General features: G+C 42.1%; 2 protein-coding genes across 5 annotated transcripts; one reads left to right on the forward strand and one right to left on the reverse strand.

Moving 5' to 3' along the window:
• The first annotated feature begins 15 nt into the window (after window positions 1–15).
• On the forward strand, window positions 16–11339 carry LOC106742857. 3 transcript variants are annotated; one of them, XM_014616175.1, is made up of 11 exons: window positions 16–292; window positions 549–822; window positions 1975–2035; window positions 2276–2547; window positions 2625–2826; window positions 4455–4617; window positions 4707–4784; window positions 4891–5048; window positions 5148–5270; window positions 5970–6114; window positions 6994–11339. In XM_014616175.1, the coding sequence occupies exons 2-11, from the start codon at window positions 716–718 to the stop codon at window positions 7356–7358; spliced, it is 1674 nt and encodes a 557-aa protein (XP_014471661.1). In that variant the 5' UTR covers window positions 16–292; window positions 549–715; the 3' UTR covers window positions 7359–11339. The 3 variants fall into 3 exon arrangements, with proteins under 3 accessions (XP_014471661.1, XP_014471660.1, XP_014471662.1); XM_014616174.1 differs by having other exon boundaries at window positions 4891–5270; XM_014616176.1 differs by lacking the exon at window positions 16–292 and adding an exon at window positions 1507–1597 and having other exon boundaries at window positions 735–822; window positions 4891–5270.
• Window positions 11340–12766: 1427 nt separating this feature from the next.
• Window positions 12767–23230, reverse strand: LOC106742858. Of its 2 annotated transcripts, none has more exons than XM_014616177.1 (2): window positions 22777–23230; window positions 12767–15001 (listed from the first exon to the last, which is right to left on the reverse strand). In XM_014616177.1, the coding sequence occupies exons 1-2, from the start codon at window positions 22831–22833 to the stop codon at window positions 14672–14674; spliced, it is 387 nt and encodes a 128-aa protein (XP_014471663.1). In that variant the 5' UTR covers window positions 22834–23230; the 3' UTR covers window positions 12767–14671. The 2 variants fall into 2 exon arrangements, with proteins under 2 accessions (XP_014471663.1, XP_014471664.1); XM_014616178.1 differs by lacking the exon at window positions 22777–23230 and adding an exon at window positions 19741–20283.
• Between the last annotated feature and the right edge of the window lie 180 nt (window positions 23231–23410).

The raw sequence follows: 23410 nt of genomic DNA on the forward strand, positions 1-23410 counted from the left end.
TGATTACGGGAGGTGGTGTGGCCCGGGAATTACGTGAGAAATGTTAATCTCCTGGCGCGGCCGTGCGCACGCTGCTGTCGACGCTCTGTGACGCTGAGTGCGTGGCGAGATGTCGACGCCCCGGCTCCGGGGCCACGACATTCCCATGGAAACGTAGACGCGGGAGCACCTGCCGCGCCCGGCGTTGTTACGCGATGTTGCTCCGTACCGCTTCGTGCGGTTAGGTTATCCACGGATTCCGACGTAGCGATCGCGTCCACGGGATTCTCTGACCATCATCGTCCTTAACCCGGTGAGACTTCCTCACGACTTATCTTTCCCCACCGTCGACATGTCGATCCGAGACGCTTACACGTCGGTCGGGAATCGATGGTCGATTCGTCCCGTTGTACGCAGAGATAGAAAATTACCGCGGAAGTCCGAACGGGTACGCGACGAGGAATCTGTCCCGAGCTGCGACACGATGCAGCGAGAACAATATTGAAAACTTGGCATTTTCGGATGAATCGACGGGAGAGAACTGAGAGAATTCTGTGTTCTGTTTTCAGCCCAATTAGTAAGCACGGAAGACTCAGGATCCGGAGGACACACGTAACGCCTAGTGGAAGAAGATAACGAGAGAGAGAGAGAGAGAGAGAGAGAGAGAAAGAAAGAAAGAGAGTACAAGCCGAAGTGTTAGTGTTCGCGTAACGTTGCCATCCTTATATTTCGTACAATGAGTAGCTGGACCGAGAGAATGCATCGACGCGCCGCTACCTTAGGAAATGTTGTAACCAGCTGTGGACATCCCTCGGTGCCGCCATATCCAAGACGCCTTGAGAAGTTAGTATATTGGGAATGATGCGTTTGTCCTCCCTGTTTTTCGTTTTGGTTGATTGTTGGAAATTTCATTAACGAATCAGAAACGTTGCATGACTACAGCTGGTATTCATAGTATTCATAGTCAGATCTTATATCTAAGACCGTCTTAAGTTTATCTTCAGATGCTGTAAAGCTGACTTTCATTGACTACGAAATATCTGAAGATAAACTCAAGACTGTCTTAAGTTTATGATCCGACTATGAGTACCAGTCTATGTGTTTTTCTTGGACAAGTGTACAATACACTGGCATGTTCTTTGATTGGAGACTCTAATAAGATGTACAATAAGTAATTTAGAGGAAAAAATGACGATGATAATTAAGTTTGCTTACTTATTATGTACATATTTGTACATCCACGTATATAGTAGTTGAAATATATACATTCTGGAAAATCTGTAACTCAAAGTTTAATGGTGCATCATTAAAACTAACAGCAAGAAATAAACTGTCTTTGTTATCTAATGTATTGATACAGATACGAACACATTTAGATACTTAAGCGTATCTAAAATAGTTCTCACTCAAGTTAGGGAAAATTCCTAACGGAGCGATAACTTGCTACAATTAGCAAAGTATGTTAAATAAAGAAGAATAATCTGGAGGTAAATCGGTGTAATAAAGGACCTTTGAATTTTTTCACAGATGTGATAATTGATATTTAACGGTATATCGAACGAATATATTCGACATTCTGCGTTTATGTTTGATGCTCTGAGGAGGAGCGTGTAGAATTGTAAGTAATGGCAGTTTGAGAAGAAAAAATTACATGTCTCGTGTTACTAATGTGTGTTGATACCTCAGAATTGCATTAATAGCCGATCGCGCAGCTGAATCCACTTTAGCGGCCTTCGAGTAGAGACTTCGTAGCGCAGCTTTGTATAACAAAGCAGAAAACGCATCGTCAGCTTCACCATGAAGTCTTTCAATTCAACATGCGACCGTCCCGCATATTTTATAGACGATATTAGCCCCGAATCCACGTTCACAATTCACGCATTTTCTCTCTCTCTCTCTCTTTCTCGCTGTTGACTTTGCGAATCGCAATTCAAATGCGAACGCGCGCGCTTCCCGCAGCCAATAACGTATGCGAATCTGCTTTTCTTTCCGTAGGGTCAAATTTGGAGTACCCCTCGATGAGGTGTGCAAAAACGATATTCCCGGCCCTTTATTGGTAAGCGCATCGGACGTCTTTTCAAAAAAGTATGTGCGTTTAAGCAGGGTCTACAATAAAAATTTAAGGGACGTAGATCTTAAGAAGAAACTGACCAATCACAGTCGATTATTCTCCTTATATTCGATCGTGATTGGTCAACTTCTCAAGGCTTAAGGCTATTAAAACAACTATTGTAGACCGGGACTTAAAGCACTCAGAACAATCAAACGAGAAGTAATAATTCCCCCGTCATTCTAGGTTCTCATACTGAAATTAAACAAGGAAGCCCCGCTCAGGAAAGATGTTTTCCGGGCGCCTGGCCACCAGGGTAACATGAAGAAACTCATTCACTTTCTGCAAACTGGACACCTGGTCAATATGGACAATTTTAGCGTTTACACGATAGCTAGCGTTCTAAAGAAGTTTCTACGCAAAATACCGGGCGGCGTGTTTGGGAAGGAAGGGGAGCAGCAATTATTCACCGTGATTCAGATGGACAGCATAGAACAACAACGGGACCAGATTCACAGGTAATCTCACAATGATCACGCGCGTTACCAGTGCACCAGGTCTTCGTCGTGTTACCGGGAATTAATTCGTTTCGCAGATTGATCACCTCCTTGCCGATATACACACAACGATTGCTGGTGCTGCTGTTCGGGACATTCAGGGTAGTAGCGGTAAATAGCGAACTCGCACACACGGGGATGTCCAGCGAGGCCCTGGGAGTGTCCGTAGCGCCGTCGTTCTTCCAGAGCTGCGTGAGCGACGGCAAGACCGCCAAGATGGAGGATGTTCTCAGATTCAAAGTAAGCGATATAAACGGTGCTGCTATTCAGTCACTTAAATCATCCTTTCTTATCACTTTTTTCTCTACAAGACACTAAAAAAATTCACTATCGTTTAAAGTGGATTATTATAGTCGCTTTTTTCCCGAGCTGCCGTTAAATTTGTAAAATATAGACGTTCTATACATATTTTTGCCTCTCTTGACTCTCTGATGCTCCGGAAGCATGCTCGTATCGTATCGTTCATGTCCTCAAGTCTTGTTATGAACTTTCAAACCTACAAAAAGAATTCGCTATATATTAACACATTGCGGACGAATGACGAGATATCTCGTCTTTCCTATTTCGTCGTCAGAGGCCGGTGACGAGATATCTCGTCTTTCATATTGCGTTATTAAAGGCCACTGGCGAGATATCGCACAGTTGCTACGTGATAGTCAAGAGCAGTTTTTGGTAATTTGTATTGCAAATTAATTATTTGAAACCCTGAAATATGGATAGCGACAAAACGATTAACAATATTACAGAAATATTTGCGGATAGTTTATCGGATATATCAAGTGATGACGAAAATATGAATCTTTGTGAGGACGACGATGACTTTCAAGATATTACTGAAGTTATGATTCCTGTAAAAAAACGGGAAAGAGTTTTAAAGAAAATGGATAGTGACAGAGACAGTAAGAATAATTGCAATTCTGATGGCGATGGCTTAGTCCTGAAAAAACAACAGAGTCGACAAATTTAGAAAGAGGTGTACCAGGCCTTTCAAATATTGCTAAAAGAACTCCACGTAAAGATCACCCGCAAAAGTTGTCAGGTAGTACAGAACAACACATTCCAGTACAACTTCCGCCTTCAAAAAACAAGAAATTTCCGACAAGACGTTGCAAAGTGTGCAAAATCAACGGAAAAAGAAATGAAACTCGCTACGTTTGCAAGCTTTGTGGTGTTCCACTTCACTTAGTTACATGTTTTACTAAATATCATACTTTGAAAAATTTTTAGTTTGTACACATTTTTACTTATTGAAAAATATTAAAAAATCATTCATTTTTAAAGTTGTTGTTGAAAATAAATATTTCACGTGATAATGATTTTTAACTGCCAACAAATCATCACTAATTTAAAAATATTTGACGCAAAAACATACCTGGCCACTGGGTACGGTTAGCAATAAAATGTCTGGTCCGCAATGTGTTAAGTTATCCAAAGGTAGACTTGAGAAGACAAGAGTAAGTGTTACTTTTTCGCTTAAATGACTTGAGTTATTCTCAGAAATGTTTCTTTTGATCACTATTTTGATGCCTTTTTGCATCAAGAAGTCGCTATTTAATTTTTTTTTGCACCAGCGAATGGATGCCAGTCTTGAATAGCTCAATCTCTACCAATTGTGTTATTATTATTATTATCGTTTTTATTAATATTGCTATTATTATTATTATTTTATCGAATTACATTATATCACAGGCAAACATGAGTTATTTATACTGTATAATTGTGTTGTTGTTGCTATTATTATCATCGTCATCATCATCATCATCATCATTATCATCATCATCATTATTATTATTATTATTATTATTATTGCTGTTATTATTATTATTCAACGAACAATCACATTAATTCCGTGGACGTTTGATCTCCAGGTAGCGACGCGCGTCACCAAATTCATGATAGATAATTTCGGCGTGTCGAATCTCTTCGGCCGAGACAACTACGAATTTTACGCGCGCATCACCGGCAGAATATTGAAAGTGGAGGAGGACTGGGTGTTCAGTTTCCGGTATCCACCGGACAACCTCGTGTCGAGTGAGTGACGTATACTCTGTGTTCTCGCACGACATCGTCGCGAACGAATCGAGCGAAGTGTAACGCGGCTCTCTCTTGCGAACTTCCAGGACAGTTGTCGTTGGAGGCCGAGAAAACTTGGATGCAATATGAGTGCGAAAGGTGGGGCCTGAAGTTCAACTTAGAATGTAAGTCGACCCAATAAAACTCGATGCTAAACTCGAACTTTAGCTCCTCCTAGGCTGCGTAATCGCAACGAAACGTTAATGTGTGTGTATGTTTGTGCGTGCGAAGGTATGTCGCATCAAGAGGAGTCGCAGTCAACCCCGGCACTAATTCACATGCCTGAAACATTGGAGCTCACTTCGTCGTTAGGCATGATCCCCGAGAACACTCTGCTTGAGAGCTACACGCGGCTCTCGGTTAGTTTAGAGGAGAACGGCCTGTTCCAGGTAACCTTCCACGAAAATAAGACAAGAGACGATGACTGTGCGGTACGTCGCGTACGTCGAAGATCTCCGCAGCGCAACAGACGGACTTGCTTCTTGCAGGCGTCCAGCCGGTCGTCCAGCAACGGCAGCCATCATTCTAGACACGCGGTGATGACATTGGATGAGCTTCGCGCGGTCAATCGCTACGCCGAGAGCACTAAGAGTCTCAGCTACCTGCCGCAGGTAAGGCCCCGCTTCTGTAACGCTCGATTTATAATTCGAGTGTGGCCACTTCGCGACGATCACGTGCGACATCCGAGATTCCAATTGACAGACTTACGTCTTCGTGTCGCGCGAAATGTTGCGAGCGAGCGAACGAGTTCTTTGGATGTGAAGCTGTGGAATGTTCAGGCATGGCAGCGACTCATTGTCCCTCAATTGTGTAAGAAAAGGCTCTTTAGATTATAATCAAATAAAATGTAAAGTAGAAAAATTTAATAAATTCATGCGATCGTCACCTGTGCAAATTCGGCTTCTAACGTCTATTTTATATATTTTTATTCTATTTGTATATCTTTTATATCTATTTTTATCTATTCTTATATTTTTATTTATTTTATTATACAAATTATGTGGAAAAGATTTTCTCATTTTTTCCAAAGTCAACTGTTTTTTTTTTACTTTTCCAAGAATAAAACTCGCTTTTTCATTATTTTTGACAGCCAAATCATCCCCATGCCTGAATTTCGGAACTCCCCGATGCCACGATCTCACTTCCAAACGCGAGTTTCTTTCGATCATTTAATTTTTAGATCGTTTATTTCTTGTTTCCCTTCTATCACGAAGCTGTAACGCGTTCAATATGCGGCTGAAAGGGGGACGCGTTTTCGAAACGTTTAACAAGCGGCTCATTCATTCACTCATTACTCGTTCAATCTGCAGGTTCACGAGAGGCAAGCCGCACGAATGCGCACTCGCTCCGAGTGGTTTCTCACGCCGGTCGGGGAAAGACTGACAGCGACGGACAGCGACCCCACGGCGATACACGTTCTGCGCGGTTCTAATCGGTCCTCCTCCGGCAATATCGGTAAGCGGACGGAACGACGAGCGGGCGATTGAAGGAAATACGCGCGTTTGCGTCGTCCCCGCGTAAAGCTTGGATGCACTGAACGAATGAACAAGGGACGAGCAGTGAAAGTAAACTTTTTTTCGTTATAATTTGTAATATACACCAGGATTAGGTATTTACGCATAAATAGTTTGCGTCTACATGTAGATAATATAAACTATATATAATATGTCATTTATACAGAGAATAAGTAATCCATGAACCGTTGTGGAATGGCTCTTCTTCTTACATTTCTTATTTTTATATTTTGCTTATATTAAAGGCTCACTGGTAAACCTGGTAAACTTGAATGATAAAAGTTGCATATTAATAGCATATACACCTTTCATATCGCTGTACAGATATCTTAAATATGTGTCAAGTGAATTATTTAATGATGAAACTTGTTACTTGCATGTATATATAATCATTATTCACTCAATTAATATCAAATATCTTGATAATTAACCCCCAAATCGGATACGAAAACTATTTTATATAGTTTATAAGTTAATTTAAATGAATATAATTTATCCTTTTTCTTTAGCATTATTCTGTGTAATTTATAATATTTTATACGGTTTGCATTATTTATGTGAAAAAAGTTCATGTAAACGAGATACGATACGTAGACGATACATGAATTATTCGCGCAGACATGTTAAAATCTACGGTACAATCCAGATGGGCACTACAGATATAATAAGACGGAATAAGCAGATCAGAGCTAAGTATGACAAGGGAGGTTCGTGCGCGTTTAGACGCGAATATATCACACACTCGCCGCTAATTCATTGTTCGTTCGCTCATTGAATATCTTAACACCTTAACGTTGCCATACAACGTCTCGTCTTTCAGCCGCAGGTCTGAGTGCTAGCGCGGAGTCGGTGAAGCGGCCGAGCCTACGGAGAACGTCATCCAGGGAAAAGCAACGGCTGCACCGCAGCTCGTCCCGTCGCAACAAGGAGAACGGCGCGAAGGCGCGCACGGCGGAGGCAGCGTGTAAGTCTCGTTCCTTGGAGACGATGAAGACGAAGATTGTGCGGGTGGTGGAGCAGCCGGCCGAGAAGAAGATCCTCGACAACAGCCGGGAAATCATCGAGGAGCGCAAGGAACACGCGTGCACCACCCACGGCGGCGACGGCACCATCGGCCCGCAGGATTGCACCGAGATGGACGTGCAGAGCTTTCACGTCACTCTCACGTACAAACCGCGGATATAAACGACCTTTAGTTCAATCTCGGCGTTCAAGGGAGTATCAGCAATCTCGATGGCAACCGATCTTCTTTACGCGAAATCGCCTACGTACATTGGTAATGTTCATTAATACACGTGTGCACACTCCGCGTTATGTATGCCTTGACACTCCCTCACTCAGGAGTTACGCGATTTTCAGCCTTTGTTATGTACACGTGAGGCCGTGCATGCATCGGAAAAAGATGATCTTAAATCAATGATAGGTATTTTCATATATAAGCAAATTATAATATTCTTATATAGGCATTTTATAAAATTCTTAGAAGATTTTTAGCGTTAAGTCGAGTGCAAGTAATACAAATTCAATTAAATCTAGGCTAAAGATCTTTTAAGAAAATTATAATATTCTTGCTTATATGTGAGGATATCTATCATTGATTTAAGACTAATTTTTTTCGTGTATGTAGCTCTAGTTATGATGGTAAAGCATACAATGCACACAGTGTGTACTCTACAGTTTTGAAGGCTCGGAAAAACCAGTTTTTTCCGCGAATTCCTTCGTTTTCTGTTCTACGGATAGAAAAAAACGCGTCTAGACAAATTCTCGCGTGTTCGGTTAAAATCTGTCGCATTTGCTCCTCTCCGAGAAAAGAAGATAAGAAACCAAGAGAATCCGCGGAAAGATGGGGAAAAAATTCGGTTTCTTCCGAGTTTGCAGAACTTTCGTGTGCTCAGAAGCCTACTTATTCGTGTCGCATTACTGTAAACTCTTCATGTCGTATTATCGTCGACTCTTCGTGACGTATTATCGTAAACTCTACGGACGGTGTTCACAGTCGGATATCTTCATTTAAGACGCTACACGGGCCGCTTCATTGAAGCTACAGAACATCCGAAGACGAATCTTAGAAACGATCTTAAATATCAAGGTCGGACCGTGAATACCGGCTCGAGTATTCGTCGCTCGCTGTTCTGAAACGTGGAGTTTCCTTTCGACACATCATTCGGTTTATAATAATAACGACACTCAGTCTTATCTCGCGCATGCTATAAGGACGATCGGTTGTGCCGGCGAGAATGCGCGGGCCTCTTCATTTCTCCTCTCAACTTTTCATCTTAACTCCGTGAACGCGCGCTTTCTCTTATCATTATTCCTTCTTAATTTTAATTTTAACTCCGCGAATGCGAAATGCTTTCGGTTACTCGGGTAACAGATGATGACACACACACACACACACACACACACACACACACACACACACACACNCACACACACACACACACACACACACACACACACACACGTATATATAACGTGGCATTCCAAATGCATTTACTCGTCCCTCCGATATTTTAATTCGTCTTTCTCGTATGTGCGCGCGCGAGAGCGCTCCCGGCGATGTTACTCTTGGCGTTTTATCTTTCTTCCTTATTTAATCGACATCGCACGCTTTCTCCTCGCGCACACGTTTATCGCCAATCATGTCGTACCATTGTATATCTATTCCAAGCTGTAGAGCGCCGGGCAACGCAATGTCTAAAATTGAGACATGAGACATGTCTTAAAAGTATATTTAAGACTCACGTCTCGATTTCAGACATTGTACTATTTGGAGATACGATTCTTAGACGCGCACCTCCTCGGCGAGACTTTCGGTCGCGTCGGGAAAAAGGAGAGAGAGAGAGAGAGAGAGAGAGAGAGAGAGAGAGAGAGNGATTCAGTAGGTTTTTTGTAAATATATCACGCGTTCTGTGGAACATTTTGTTCGGATCGCGACGGGGCGCTCGAGCGTTGCGATTCGAAACGCGAACGCATCGTCACGGAGGTTGTTACATGCCAAATTAGTGATAATTATAAGCCATCATCGATTAGATATATTACGATCGTCGTACTGTCATCGTACTAACCGATTCGTTTACGTAAGACTCCGCTACGATAGGGGCTAATGAGACCGCAAGACACTATTCGACGTTATTGCCGTCCGCGCGAGAGAGCCGAAAGAGTCTCTCTCTCTTATGGACGAGGCGTATTTACTCCGTAAGTTATGTTTCCTTGTAGATAATGATCGGTGTACGTATAAGTAACATGTTACAACGAAAGTATTCCGTATTTAAGAGGAAGTATGACGAAGAGTCGTACGGGAAAACTCGCTCGCGTGCGACGATTCTTCGGTTTCCCGAGCGATATTCCGTGTCGCGTTAACGATGGACCAATCGTGGTCTCAGGGCCTCTAGGTTGATCATGTAACTTCTCCCCGGTGAATATTAAGACGTGCCAAGACGTCGTAAAGATGTCCTTGAGACAATGAAACGTTTGAAGGATATCTCTGAGACGGATATCTTTTAGACATCTGTGTTGTTGTGCGGATCCTTAGGTGAAAACGTGAAAAATGAAAATTCTAAGTGTTTTCAAATTATGAAATTTATTCTTTTCAAGTTCCTGCTAAAGGAGAAGATTCATAATCAATCCCTAAAGGATCATGAATTTTTTTCTCTCGCGTGAACTCGTGAAAGGAAGAAATTTTATAATTTTAAAACATTTGGAATTTTCATGTTTCCGCTCTAGGGAAAAATTATGTGATCGATACCCTGAGCAAAATGGTTGACTTGTTGATTCAAGACGATGTCTTGTACCTTTTACGGCGCATACAGTACTTGTGCCTCAAATCTTTGTATGGATGTAGTGTCAATGTTGCAACGTCGTGTTGCCAGTAAATATAACATGTAAAAATATGAAAGCAACAATTTTATGATTACTAATATCGAGTGAATATTTTGTATTATAAAATAACGTGTTGATATATAATACTTGTGAGTATGTAATGTTTGACATTTTCAAATGTATTTTGGTAGGCAAGTATAACTTAATTTCTTCGTGGAGAAAGATTCGTTTGATATACTTTGAACATATACACATATTTAAATGTATATTATAATACTAAACGTATACTGTATAATACTGTAATATTATTAAATTAAAAATAGTTTGGTAGTATATTATACAATATATTAAATGATTTTTTTTCTCCATAGTTATATTCATCTATCAAAACACATTTCAACGCATGAAACTTACATATTTATGAGTGTTAAATGTATTACATATTTATTACCTATTTATGAGTGTTAAATGTATCATTATACATATATATGGAATATTATGAGTGTTAAATGTATCATGTTATACATATATATGGGATATCCATACAATATTAGTAATCGTAAAATTATTATTTTCATATTTTTTACATACCGCGTTTATTAACATTACACATACACGTTAAAGCTAAAGAGACAAGACAAGTTCTGTGCGTTACAAAAGACAAAGACTTAAGATAGAAAACAAACAACATATGTCTAAAAGGCGTCTCAAAGACGTAGTTTAGACGTTTTATTCTCTTAAAGACGTTTTTAGGACATCCCAATATTCAATGCACTGTCTTAAACCGATAAGTCAGTCGTTTTGCCAGGACTCTTGCTTGTTAGAGCGAAAAATATCACGCGAAATAATCTCAGTGGTCGTGAGATCGCAACAATCCGCCGCTCGATTATCACGAAGCGATATTGTTTCGAGAATCTGAGATACAGACATCGTTGACCGAGCACGGAATATACTCGTGACCGGCTTGCGTTATCGGTTAAACCGACAAACACCGATCTCGAAAAGGATAGGCAATCGGGGCTCGCGCAACTGCGGAGGAACGTGTCACGCGGAAGCGAGCGCTCTCGCAACAAAAAATATTCTGACACGGCTGCGTTCCGAAATTCACTACCAGTACTAAAAATCTATAGTTTATATTACGTGTATTATGTGGATTTTCAGTATTGACTGAGTGAATATTGGAACGTAACCGTGGAAAAAGAAGACAAAGCGGAAGGAGAGAGACAGTCCCGCGTTGTTCGTTCAAGTTTCTCGCAATCTCTGTTCTTCGTGGAGGCGAATTGTCGAACTACGTAAATTATAAATTATTATATTTATAAGACTACATATATATATATATATATATATATATATATTTATATGTATATATATAGCGTGTAAATACTTAACATACCAAAAATGTAGAGTTATTATCATAATTATTATTGGATGTAATATATTACACACATACACACACACGCGCGCGCGCACGCACGCACGCACGCACGCACGCACGCACGCACGCACGCACGCACGCACGCACGCACGCACGCACGCACGCACGCGTATAAATGTAAACGCGAGAAAGTATGTGCGGATGTAATTAATATCGTTGTGATCGAATTATCGGTGTCAAGTTCTCGGTGTCGTTGTTGTCATCATCATCGTCGTCGTTGTTGTCGCGACGAGACTCGGTTTGCCGGTGTAAATCAAGGGGAAGTAGATGCAGGCCCAAATGATGAAGCATGCGATGAGAAAAAGCATTAACCTCGAGCGGACGCTGTCCCAGTTGATGAGGACGAGCCGCAGCGTCGTCCTTCCGTCGTTCGCGGCGGACTGAAAAACACAAAACGGCGCGATCGAAGTGCTCGCTGATGCGATGACGGTGAGATAAAGGATAAACGATCACGTAGTCATCGTCGTCGTCGTCGTTGCTCGTCGAGCCCGGCACGCCCCGGAGCTGCTGCGTTCCTCGATCTCGTGCACTGCTGCCTGACTGGCCGGCGGCTGTTCCGGGTCGTCGCTCGTCCTCGACGTCGCTTCCGCCAACCGGCGCGACAAAACGTTCACCGTCGTCATCGCGTTGTTGTTTCGCGAGATGCATGATCCGATCGCGCATGGTTCAACCGTACTTCCGTCTACCGCCGACAATTTCACTGCGGTCTTCCAGGGGAGGAGGGGAACTTGTTTGACATATCAACGCTCTCTAGAGTTATACATGCATCCACGTTACACTGCTGCAGATAATTTGAGTATTTCAAAGATCGCGCGTCGCGATCGAAAAGAGAGCGTACTCGGCGACTCTCTCTCTCTCTCTCTCTCTCTCTCTCTCTCTCTCTCCCTCGCGTTCTTAGCAAGAAGCGTCGATGAAGCCAGACGGAAACTCCCGGAGCCTCTCATCGCGGCGCACGATCCACTGAAAACCGCTCAAACTTCATCCTCTTCTTCCCCCTCCCCCTCCCCCCATCACGGCCGTCCCTACTGTCTCGCCTGTTGCAGTCTCTTTGCCAAAAAAAGAAAGAAAAGAAGCCACAGAGCCATCGTTAATCTACCGTATTTTGATCAAAAAGTTCGTTTCTACTTTTTATTCTCTTCGTTTTCGATTATCGTAGCGGGAGGGAGGCGAACGAATTTTTTGATCGAAATCCGATGTTTTATTATTAAGAATTATTAAGAAACATATACACACACATACACGAATACGAACAAATACACGCGCACACACGCGTACATACACACAGCGCAATTCTTAAATATTAAGGATCTTCAGTATTATTCGTAACTCGGTATAAAAAATTTGCAGCATTTTTTAATTTTCTAACAGCGACTACGAAACTTCGTTTGGAAAAACTTGTGTAACAGTAAAGGGTTGTTTGATCTACATGTATTGCGTATAACAGCCTATTTTATCGAATATTTACAGACGCCGCAAATATTTAAAAACAGTACGAAATATACCATATTGCAATCCGATTTACGGAAGCGTTTTCGGCTGACGGGGATTCCCCCTCAAGTCTCCTTCCGACGGCGTCCTCCCCAAACTCGGGGGGGTTGCAGACTGCTTCGTCGACTAAACGAACGTAAAGGCGCAAATTCATGGGACGCTGAAATCAGCATCGAGCGTAATCACGTGACATCACACTGACGTTAGCGTCAAAGAAAAAGAGTTAGATAATATCTAATTTCTAACGCACTGATGAGGTAATGATAAAGATCATCGACCTTACGGAGTTTGGCGTATAAGAAAATATCGTGGTTTAATAACCTCTGGTCGATAAATTTGTCATTAAATTTGTGTTAAATCAGCGAAAATGATAATTGCAGAAATGCGCAAAAATATTGAATATGCTTCTGTGTATATGTTGATAAAAACATTCAGGAAAGGGGAAGGGGGGAGTAATCGTAAATAATAAAATTAATATTTTTATTATGTCTTGATCTCCCCTCCCAAATATTTATATCGGACAACTAAAAATGGTTGAATAATCCTTCTTCAATTATCCGCAAATCCTTCGGAGCTTCTATCATCATACGAAATGTTATGCAAGGCTGAAAATCTTTCATGTTACCTCGTCGATACATCATGTAATGTGAACTGCCAATGTGAATATTCTACGTTGTTTTACATGGCTTATTATGTTCTATTATTTTTCTTTTGTACAGTCTTTTAACCACGTTATAATATTTATTCCAGAATGACATATTTCTCAGAAAAAAGCTACGCCGGACTGATGCCGTAATGTTCAAAATTTGACGCTGCTGTACTCTTTTTATGCGTTTCTCGTCATCTATCGGCAATTTCGATCATGTGACCTGCTTTGACGTTAAAAATGACCGTCGAGTATCAGCATAAAAAAGCACCTTAACGTCACGTGAAATCGCACGACCTCGAGCCATGATCTCCGGGGCGTCGTGGAATTCCAGGATGCGTCCTTGAAGATGTTACCTCGCGATACACTCTCCAGCACGACGTCACCGAGTGATCATTCATCGCACATCACCATTTCTTCCTCGCACAGAAAATGAAAAATATTGTTGATCATCACATGAAATGATTGTTCTCTTGCGCGGCAAGATCGCTGATCATCGTGACGGAAAACACGTTCGTCGCTGGATTTTCGTAGCCACGGTCATGTCGACGGAGAACCCGGAGGACCCAGGACACCAATCACGTAATTTCACTTAGGACGGGAGCGTGAAAAGTGAACATTTTCAAGTTGGAAAATTTCCACGAGTTCATGCTAGAGGACAAGATTCACAGCTCCCTGAGGACCGATGGGGTTCGTGAATCTCTTCTTCTAGCAGGAATTTGAGAAAGATGGAAATTTTTTAATTTGAAAGCATTTGAAATTATTCACTTTCCACGTTTCCATCCTAGGGGAAAATTACGTGTTCGCTGTCTAGAATACCGATAACTCAATCTTTCCCTTAGGACGGAAACATGAAAAATGTTTTTAAATTAGAAAATTTACATTTTTTCACGAATTTACGTTAGAGAAGATTCATGACCTTGTACGTGAGGATTGATCATGAGTCCTTTTGTAGCGTGAATTCATGAAAAGTGTAAATTTTCGAATTTGAAAACAATTTCACTTCTCACGTTTCCATCCTGGGGAAAAGTCACATGTTCGCTGCCCAAGATGCAAGAGCAGAGGATCCGCATAGCGACCGTCGCACGAAGTCACATCAGGTGGCGGTCATAGAATCTGATACTGGTCCAGCAAGGTATACACTATGACCCAGAGCAGGAACGCCACGATCACGGATATCAGGAAGATGGTTTTCAGCGTGTGCCAAGGACTCTCGGGTCGCGGGTCGACGCGGCTCCTGCGCGTCTTGCAATCACCGTTCCTACAGGGCGGTTCATCGGCGCGTGGCGACGTCGTCGTCGTCGACGGCATCGTGGGCGTCGCGACGTTATTGGTGGGCAGTGTCGCGATCACCTGCACCTCGCCTAGCTCAGTCTCACCAACGTGGTGGCGCATCTCTGTGGTCTTCGTCGGCCCGAACCTCGACGGCGGATCCACCTGTAAGACGCGACTCGCCGTTACTGTGATAACCTCGCGTCACCCTCTGGGCATTCTCAACGAGTACTCTCGACGTGCTTGTCGAAGAAATTAATTCTCAGGATTATTTCGGGGAACGTGAACGCGGGAAAAACAAGATCCCCTTTCCCGCGTCGATCCCATCATCGTCTTCGACGATCAAGAGAGGTGAATCCATGAGCTTTATGTACACTGAGAAAAATACTTAAAAATTTACTGTGGGATGTAAGATTTATTTCACGGAAAAAATAACATTTATATTTTTCACAGAAGTAAGGTTTATTTCTGTGAAGTAAATTTCTCTTATATCCGATAAATAAATGTTTAAGTATTTTTCTCAGTATGTCTGGGAAAAAATACTTGAAATTTTATTTATGGGATATAAGATTTATTTCGCAGAAATAAACGATATCTCACGGATCAACTTTTAAATACTTTGTTTCTCAGTGTATATTGAGAAAAAGAAATTGAAATTTTGCGAACAAAATATTTCTCGTGACATTTTCGCCGATATTTATCGCTTTGGAAAAAAATTTGACTGTAATGACGAAATCAATAATTTTATGGAATATATTTAAGTTTTCTTATTAACACTTTGCGGTCCGTTGACGGCAATGTGCTATCTGACAGCATTGGTTTTATCGATAAATCGAAACATATGCGGTTTTAAACAGTTGGCAACATGCGAAACAGATGAATAACGTCGTTGCTATGTCAAAACAAGTGACGAGCGCTCCAAGTGTTAGGATTGTTCTTTCGGAGCTAGTCGATCAACAGATCTTAGCAGTTGTAAACGCTATATGTGAGCTGAGAAAAAGCAAAAAAAATATTACCTAACAGATTTTTTGGGGGATAAAGAACTTTCTTCAGATAAAGAAATTTAAGATTTAGAAGGTAAGTACTTCTCCTACAATCAGTCATTGGTTTATTATTATATTAATGTTAGACTTTTTTCCAGCTGAAAATATACCGCGATTTTGATTATCTCAGAAAGTAAAGCTCTCACAAGAAAGTTAACATTTGTGGTGTTTAATAATGGGAAAAAATGAACTTTACGATAAAAGTTTTTCGAATACGCCAGTTCCAATAGTTTTTTAGATATCAACATTTATATAAGAAGATATCAACCATATATTCATATAAGAAGAAAATCAACCAAATAAGCACGATTAATTTCGTATTATGCCTTCGATAAGTTCAAATACATTAGTCAAGCGTCTTCAGGTGGACCGCAAAGTGTTAATTGGTTCGTTTGCTAGGAATAAGATTTCATCTCGCTGTATTTAAATAAACGTTTACTTCTGTTAAATAAACTTTATATTTTACAAATAAATTTCCAAATTTTTTTTCTTAGTGTGTGCACGAGCAGCAACCGTACACGTGGAAAAAAAAGTTTGCTTGAATTCATCTGAGACGGAAATAAAATTTTCGATAACGAGAACCAAATTTGACTCACAACAGCAAGAAGTTCTGCTTCCTTCAGGCGAAACGCGCTTAGCTCGTCTATTTCAAAGTAAATTCAACCAGACCTGTTTTTCTGTGTATTATCATGTGACAACACAAGAAGGAAAGGAAAACCTTGTACAATCGGAGACAGACAAACAGACGCGCGACGTCTGTTTCGCTCCAGATGTGTGCGTGCGTGCGTGCGTACGATCAGTCAGATAACACTTATCGTATGCCCGTGTGATTTTCCGGATCGAGTCGTAACGTTACTGAATTCCATCTCTGTAGCCATCGAACGCGTCCACTTGCTCTTCCTGCGGAATTGGAACAGGTTTTCCGCACGAGAAACAGAGAGAAAGAGAGAGAGAGAAGTCTCGCGGGAATTTCGAAACGAAACGCTCGGTAAACACTTTCGACGCGAACGAGGAGATTGCAAGGTGAAAGGAAGGTTCAGTCGCGTTATTACGCGTACTTGAGGAATCCGGCTTCTCGAGGGGAAGGAACCACGGGGCTGCGGCTCCGCCGCGACGATGCCGCACATCGTGTTCACGACTGGCAACACGAATGTGTAATCCCATATGGGGCCGGGCGACGGCTCCATCCTCATCTGTCACGATCGATAACGTTAGTAACTCACGTTAGTATCGCAAAATACGGCCGTAACGGTGAAAAGCTGTAGACTTCTTATTCTGTAACTTTTACCAACAGTGTCGTTATGTAGTTACATTGTTGCGCAGGTATGTATGACAGAAAAGCTGTAACGACATTGTCGTGTATAATTAAAAAATAAACCGCGTTTTTCTATTTTTTCCTTTTTGAAAAAGAAAAGAACCGTGGAAAAAAGAATTGGTTCTTTTCCGGATCTTTAAAATTATAATTAAAAGGTACGGAATAGGTCTATTGGCGTAACGACGTAATTACTATTGCGATTAACGACGTAATTCGACTGAACGTCGTGGTTGCATTAAATTGCATTCTTGCGATCACGTCGAATCGCTAATCTCGCGAATGAATATTTTTTTATTTTTGAAACATTCCTTATTTTTCAAATATTTTTCCTCTCAGTGTTTATCAACATTCCCGCTGTCATTGCTCATTCGATTTCTCAATTTGTTTCAAATACCTCTTATCTGTCACTTTGTGTATAATTAGTTATAGGGAAGTTGCGATACTTTTCTCCGATAAGCTTCGGAATACATTCTGTGTCTAATAAGAATTGTTCTTCAGTCATTCTCAGGAGATACATTGTCTTGTTGTATACGAGATGTGTTATGAAACTCATCGGAAAAAAAGTGTCGAAATCGTCTTGTGGCTAATTATACGTTTCGTATCGATCCGAGGAATCGGGGGTTTAAAATTGCTGTCGGTCGAGGCGATTTGCGCGCACGTGTAAGCCGATATTTCCCGATCGACTTTTTTCCCCGCGAGCTCGTTACGTTACACGTTAACGCGACTTTCACTGCGTCTGTCGTGTCGTTCAAGGATCCGCGACAACAGTCAACGACCCGATTAGAGAGGCGACGATCGACCGATCGTTCACCAGGATTTAATCGCTTTCTCTGATAGCACCTCCCTCCCCCCTTCTCCCATAAGTTATAGTCGCTGGTATTGTTATGAAATAAGACAGAAAAAATCGAATATGGCGGATAATAAAATAATAGACGCGCGCGTTCGAGCCGCGCACAACGTGATCTCCAGGGCTCGTCTTCGAGAATTTTACTCGGCACTTCTCTCTCTCTCTCTCTCTCCGGTTTGATATCATAACAAAAGTGGCTCCTATTCGTTTCGATTTCTCGCCGTAGGGGAATGATGTCGGGTGAACAATTGAGGCAGAAAGAAGCACGGGCTGTTCGCGGGAAGAAGTTTAACACTTTCGATGATGAGTTTAATTAAACATTAGTGAAAATAGAAATCGCTCTTTCTCTCAACACAGCATACAGCTGGCGTCATGCACGCTCCCAGTGAGCATTACGTCGTCAAAAGGATCTCTTTAACAAGTTCATTGCCAAGCTGAAAATTGGAATTTCGTGTGGTGGCCAAATTTTTTTTAGTTTTTATGTGCTCAAAATAAGTTAATATATTATTTATATGCTTTTATTATTATGTACATAGGATTTATGTACTCTAAATATCTATTACGCGATTGCGCGTGATCGGCCGTTTGGTGAGAACTCGCATCACGCGATATCGCGTGATTGGCAATGAACGTGTTAAGGAGCTCATATTTGAAAGCAAGTTGTCCGACAATACATCTTAAAGATAACATATATTATCTAGCATATTATCTGTTATCTAATATATTTTGCTTGCAAATTGCATTTGCAAAACTATGCAACAAAGGATTAAAGAAGTTTTCCTTTTAATAATGGACCCCCCTCTCACTGTACTATTTCCTCGATTGAAACTTTTTTCCCTTGAACCTTACTTTTTACCTTCTATTACACAATTTTTAACCTTTCACATGTGCACGTAAGACTGAAACTATTATAATTAGAGCCATTATAGCTACCCCCCCCCCCCCNACTAGAATTACTTCTGCGATTTTCAACCTTATGCGTCGTGTGTAAAGCTGGAAATCGCTCAACTTTCTCTCTCTCTCTCTCTCTCTCCTTCTTCCTCTTTCTAAAGAATAGAAATATAGCATACATGACGTCAACCGTACCAGGATCGGTCGTGCTCGAAAGCGCAGCGCACAAGAGAATGATATCGGATTGCCCACTCTAAACAAAATGAAGAGAGCGCGCGAACTTTTGCCTGCAGACTTGACTTCACTGACGCGTTCCCAGCGATGCGATCTCGGTGTGTCTCATCGAACGCGCGACGGAGCGCTTTCGTCCGTCGACCGAGTGGACCGCCGTTGTTCGGATTACCTGATTTTCCAATCACCCTGCGATTTTTCCACGCACCGACGATTCAGCGTACGCTGACGGGAGGCGGATTGGAATGGCGCGCATCCGTCGCGGCACCTCGTCACACACATACGCTTGAGCGAGCGTGACGAAGGGGGGCCAGGGAGTCATCGACGTTCGATGCGGTGACAAAAGGAGCACGCACGTCTCGGCAATATATAAATTGTCTTCCGCGGTTTCACCGTCGAAATCGAAACAGCAGGTGCCCCGGGCACACGCGCTACCGTTGCGCACTTTCTAATAGAAGCAAGAAGAAGCCTTTCCGAAAGCGTTTCTTCCTCCGCCGGTGAGCCGGCCACGGGGAGCGGGAGATATACTCGATCCCATCGTCGAGGAGGAGGAGGAGGAGGAAGCTGGTGCACTCACGTTATCGAATGCGTATCCATACTTCTTAGCGCGCCGTTCGTCCGTGTTCATGTTCGGCGTCTCATTGCGTCACGTCGGATTCACGTCGTCATACCTGCACCTGGGCTTTCCCCTTTGCTCTGTGAGATGCGCCGTTCGGAGAAAGAGTTTCGTCCACGACGACGATCGCTGCTCTCGCCACTGCTCGCTCGCGCGAATCGCAGTAGGAACTGACCAGTTAACCGCCGGGCGGCCACTTATTATCAGCGCTTATCAACCGCGACCCCTGACCGGTCGGTTAATGGACGCTCCTCCTACTCCTCGTCCTTCTCCTCTCGAGCGAAGGGCTATCGCCGAGGATTCTCCAGCGACGATCGCACGTCGGTCCCGCGAAACTATGTGGCGAGACATATTACGCGCGCACGCATATTACGCGACAGACGACACGTCACACACGCGAACGATAAGATAATAATAATAATGAGATAAACGAGCAACCGGAAGCGCATCTTTTTCGGCAGAGGAAGTGCGGTTACGCGGCACGTGCTTCCGTGTATTAAGATGTTATCGTCGCCTCTCCTATACATTTGCGTCGCGTTACCTTGCGTAACTCTCTCTCTCTCTCTCTCTCTTTCTTCTAGGCAGGCTCGTCGAGGCTACTTGGCGCGACCATGACAGTACGTCCACGAGGAGCATGAGTCGATTTCGTCGTCAACAGCGTGATGAGGCCCCGTACGACTGTCATCGCGACTGTCCGCGGCGACCGAGTCGAGGACACCTTTCGAGATTGGGCGAACCGATAATAAATCACGGTTAAGGTCGTAGCCGATGCCCGGCCAGTCGGATCTCTGACGGACCTCCGTCGACTAGATGTGATAACACGAGTTGAAGTGAGTCGCGTCGTCATAAAAAAAAAAAAGAAACAGGTAATATTGTAGCGACCTTGGCCGCATGCAGGTTGACGTGAAAACATATACGTTACATAATCTATTCTCGGCGAAAATTCATGAGTCATTTATGCAAAACGTTCGGCGTAAATCGCGTTGTCATGTCTTCTTTTTTTTTTTTTTTTACTACTTTCTAATACATTTATTTATAAAGGTCGCTTCGGCCGTCCACACTCGAAAGAGGGATGCTGCTGCTGGATTACATAGGTTAATAGTAGCGGGCCGAAAGTGTTATGTGACTATTCCAAATGTGATTAGATAAATTTAATTTGATTAGATAAAGCAGATATATAGTATCGAGAAGCACACAGAAAAAACTGCTGGATTCAAATTGATATTTACTTTTATATTCTTTAGCAAATTTTTACTTGGATCAAGTAGTGTTTATTTGATTCAAGTGAAGTATCTTTCAAATAAAATATCTAAATCTTTCAAGTAAATTATTCAAGTAAAATACTTACTTGATGCAGGTAAAATTTACTTAATTCAAGTAAAAATCTGCCAAAGAGTAATTATTTACTTAAATCTAGCACTTTTTTCTCTGTGCAAGATTTAATTGCTCGAGTCATATACTCATGTCACCAAACTAAACTTTGGAAATTAATATCAAATTTCGATGATATTTGGTAGCTATTACTAAATATACAGTGTTTAAGGAAAACTGTTTTAGGTGAGAAAAATGAGGAAAATGTACTTAAAAATTTATTTATACGGGATATAAAACTTATTTCACAGAAATAAACCTTATTTTATATAAAATAAACTTTATGTTTCACAAATAAATTTGTATTTCTTTCTCAGAATAATTTTTTTCATTGTACTAAAAAATTTCATCGTTCTATGTAAACTGTCTTGAGATAATTTGACATACAATTTCACTCTGATGCATTTTTCGTACTTCATATTTGAAATTTCTCCATCTATCAATCCATATATTAATTTACGAATTCGATCTCCTTGCAACCTGGCACCTTTTTTAGCCACGGTCTGCGCTGCTTGACTCAATGATCGAACAGGAAATGACGAGTCTTACGAACCCTAATGACGTCTTTATAGCTCGTGTGTTATAATGTGTCCTTATACACTGAGAAAGGAACATTTAAAAATTTATTTGTAGAATATAAGGTTTATTTTACAGAAGTTTATTTTACAGAAATAAGATTTACAGAAATAAGATTGATATATTATCAATGGAATAAACCTTATAATAATACTCATAAATAAATTGTCAAGTACTTTCTTCTCAGTGTAGAATCATATGATTAAAGGACCATATATTTAGTAATAGTTATCAAACATGATTGAAATTTAGTATTAACTTTCAAAGTTTAGTCTGATGACCTAAATGTATAGTACAAGTAATTAAATTTTATAGTTCCTTAAACTTATGTATTCATTTTATCTAATCAAATTATTTCTTGATAATCACTGATCATTTGGCACGCACTATATTTGCCTTGTATATTTTAGTAGTGGTTACAAAATCTTCCCTTAAGCAACAATCACAATTTCTACGGTTGGATCGCCGAATCCGCGGGTGTCGTCGCTGGCACCCGCTCGAGGAGAAGAGGAAAACACGCCGAACGTGCGCTCCTGCGGTCAAGGCACATTCGTGATGTACTCCGGTATTCCCGCCGGTACGACGACCTTTGAGGGGCGCTTATAACTTACTTTTTGTACGACCGGCAGAATTCGCGATTACATTCCAGTTCCCGGCGGCGGACACTCCCGAGCGAGCCGGAATTGCGCGTGTCGAGAAGTCGAGCAGGAAAACTCGGGGCCCTCGCAGTGCGCAAAATTCCCCTCCGTGCGTTAAAACGAAATACCGACGATGATACGATACTTTTCCGCAATATGCCTGGTGGACTATTAAGTTACACGCTCCGAATTAAAGCGTTACTTATTTACCTACCTATCTACCTCTAGCCGATAACGCGTATCGCGAGCAATTTGACAAGTGACCGAAGATAATGATAAATAGAACGCGATGAAACGTTCAAGTCGAACTGATAGGTCGATTTTCGAATGCTAAAAGATCGTCTTCGTCGTCGTCGTCGGGCGGACATAGACGACAAGAAAAACCACCGCCTTGTTTACTATTTCTCCTCACCTGGTGCACCTGCTGTGGCCGCCAGGTATGCTTGAAGAAGCTCTGGAAACACCTCATACTGGCCCTCCTCTCACCATTTCTTGGTCGATCATCGTGTGTCACGGCTATATTCGCACGCGCGATCCGCGTTCCCCGTTCTCCTCTCCTGTGTTTTTTCCTCGACCCGTCCGATCGCGAGCCCACGATGTGCACCTCGGCTGTGTAGCACGAAGTCCGCGGGATCAGATTGCAGCAAGGAGAACGACGAGGAGTGCGACGAGTAGGTGCGACGATGATGCGACGACTGGAATTCCACCGGATTCCAGACGAGTCGAGGCCGCTAGCCGCATCATCCTCGGCGACGATCAGGAGACCGCGTTCGCCGTCGCCGCGCGTTCGCCGACTAATGAAGAGAGAACGCGCGGGAGAGATGCTACTAGCGCGTGAACACGCCAGCCACTGCTCCACGCGCTTACATGGTATTGCACGAAAGCGAGAGTCGCACTCGCGTAGTAAATAGAGGAGAAGTAGTGGTATTATGCCCCCCCCCCCTTCTCCCTCCTCATTTATATTTTGTATAGTGACTTTGTTGATAATCAGTATTTCAATTTGAAAATTTAACTTATTAAATAACTACTTCGACGTTGAAAGAAGC

The sequence above is a fragment of the Dinoponera quadriceps genome, unplaced genomic scaffold (assembly GCF_001313825.1).
Source record: "Dinoponera quadriceps isolate SergipeBrazil2010 unplaced genomic scaffold, ASM131382v1 scaffold781, whole genome shotgun sequence".
Lineage (NCBI taxonomy): Eukaryota > Metazoa > Arthropoda > Insecta > Hymenoptera > Formicidae > Dinoponera > Dinoponera quadriceps.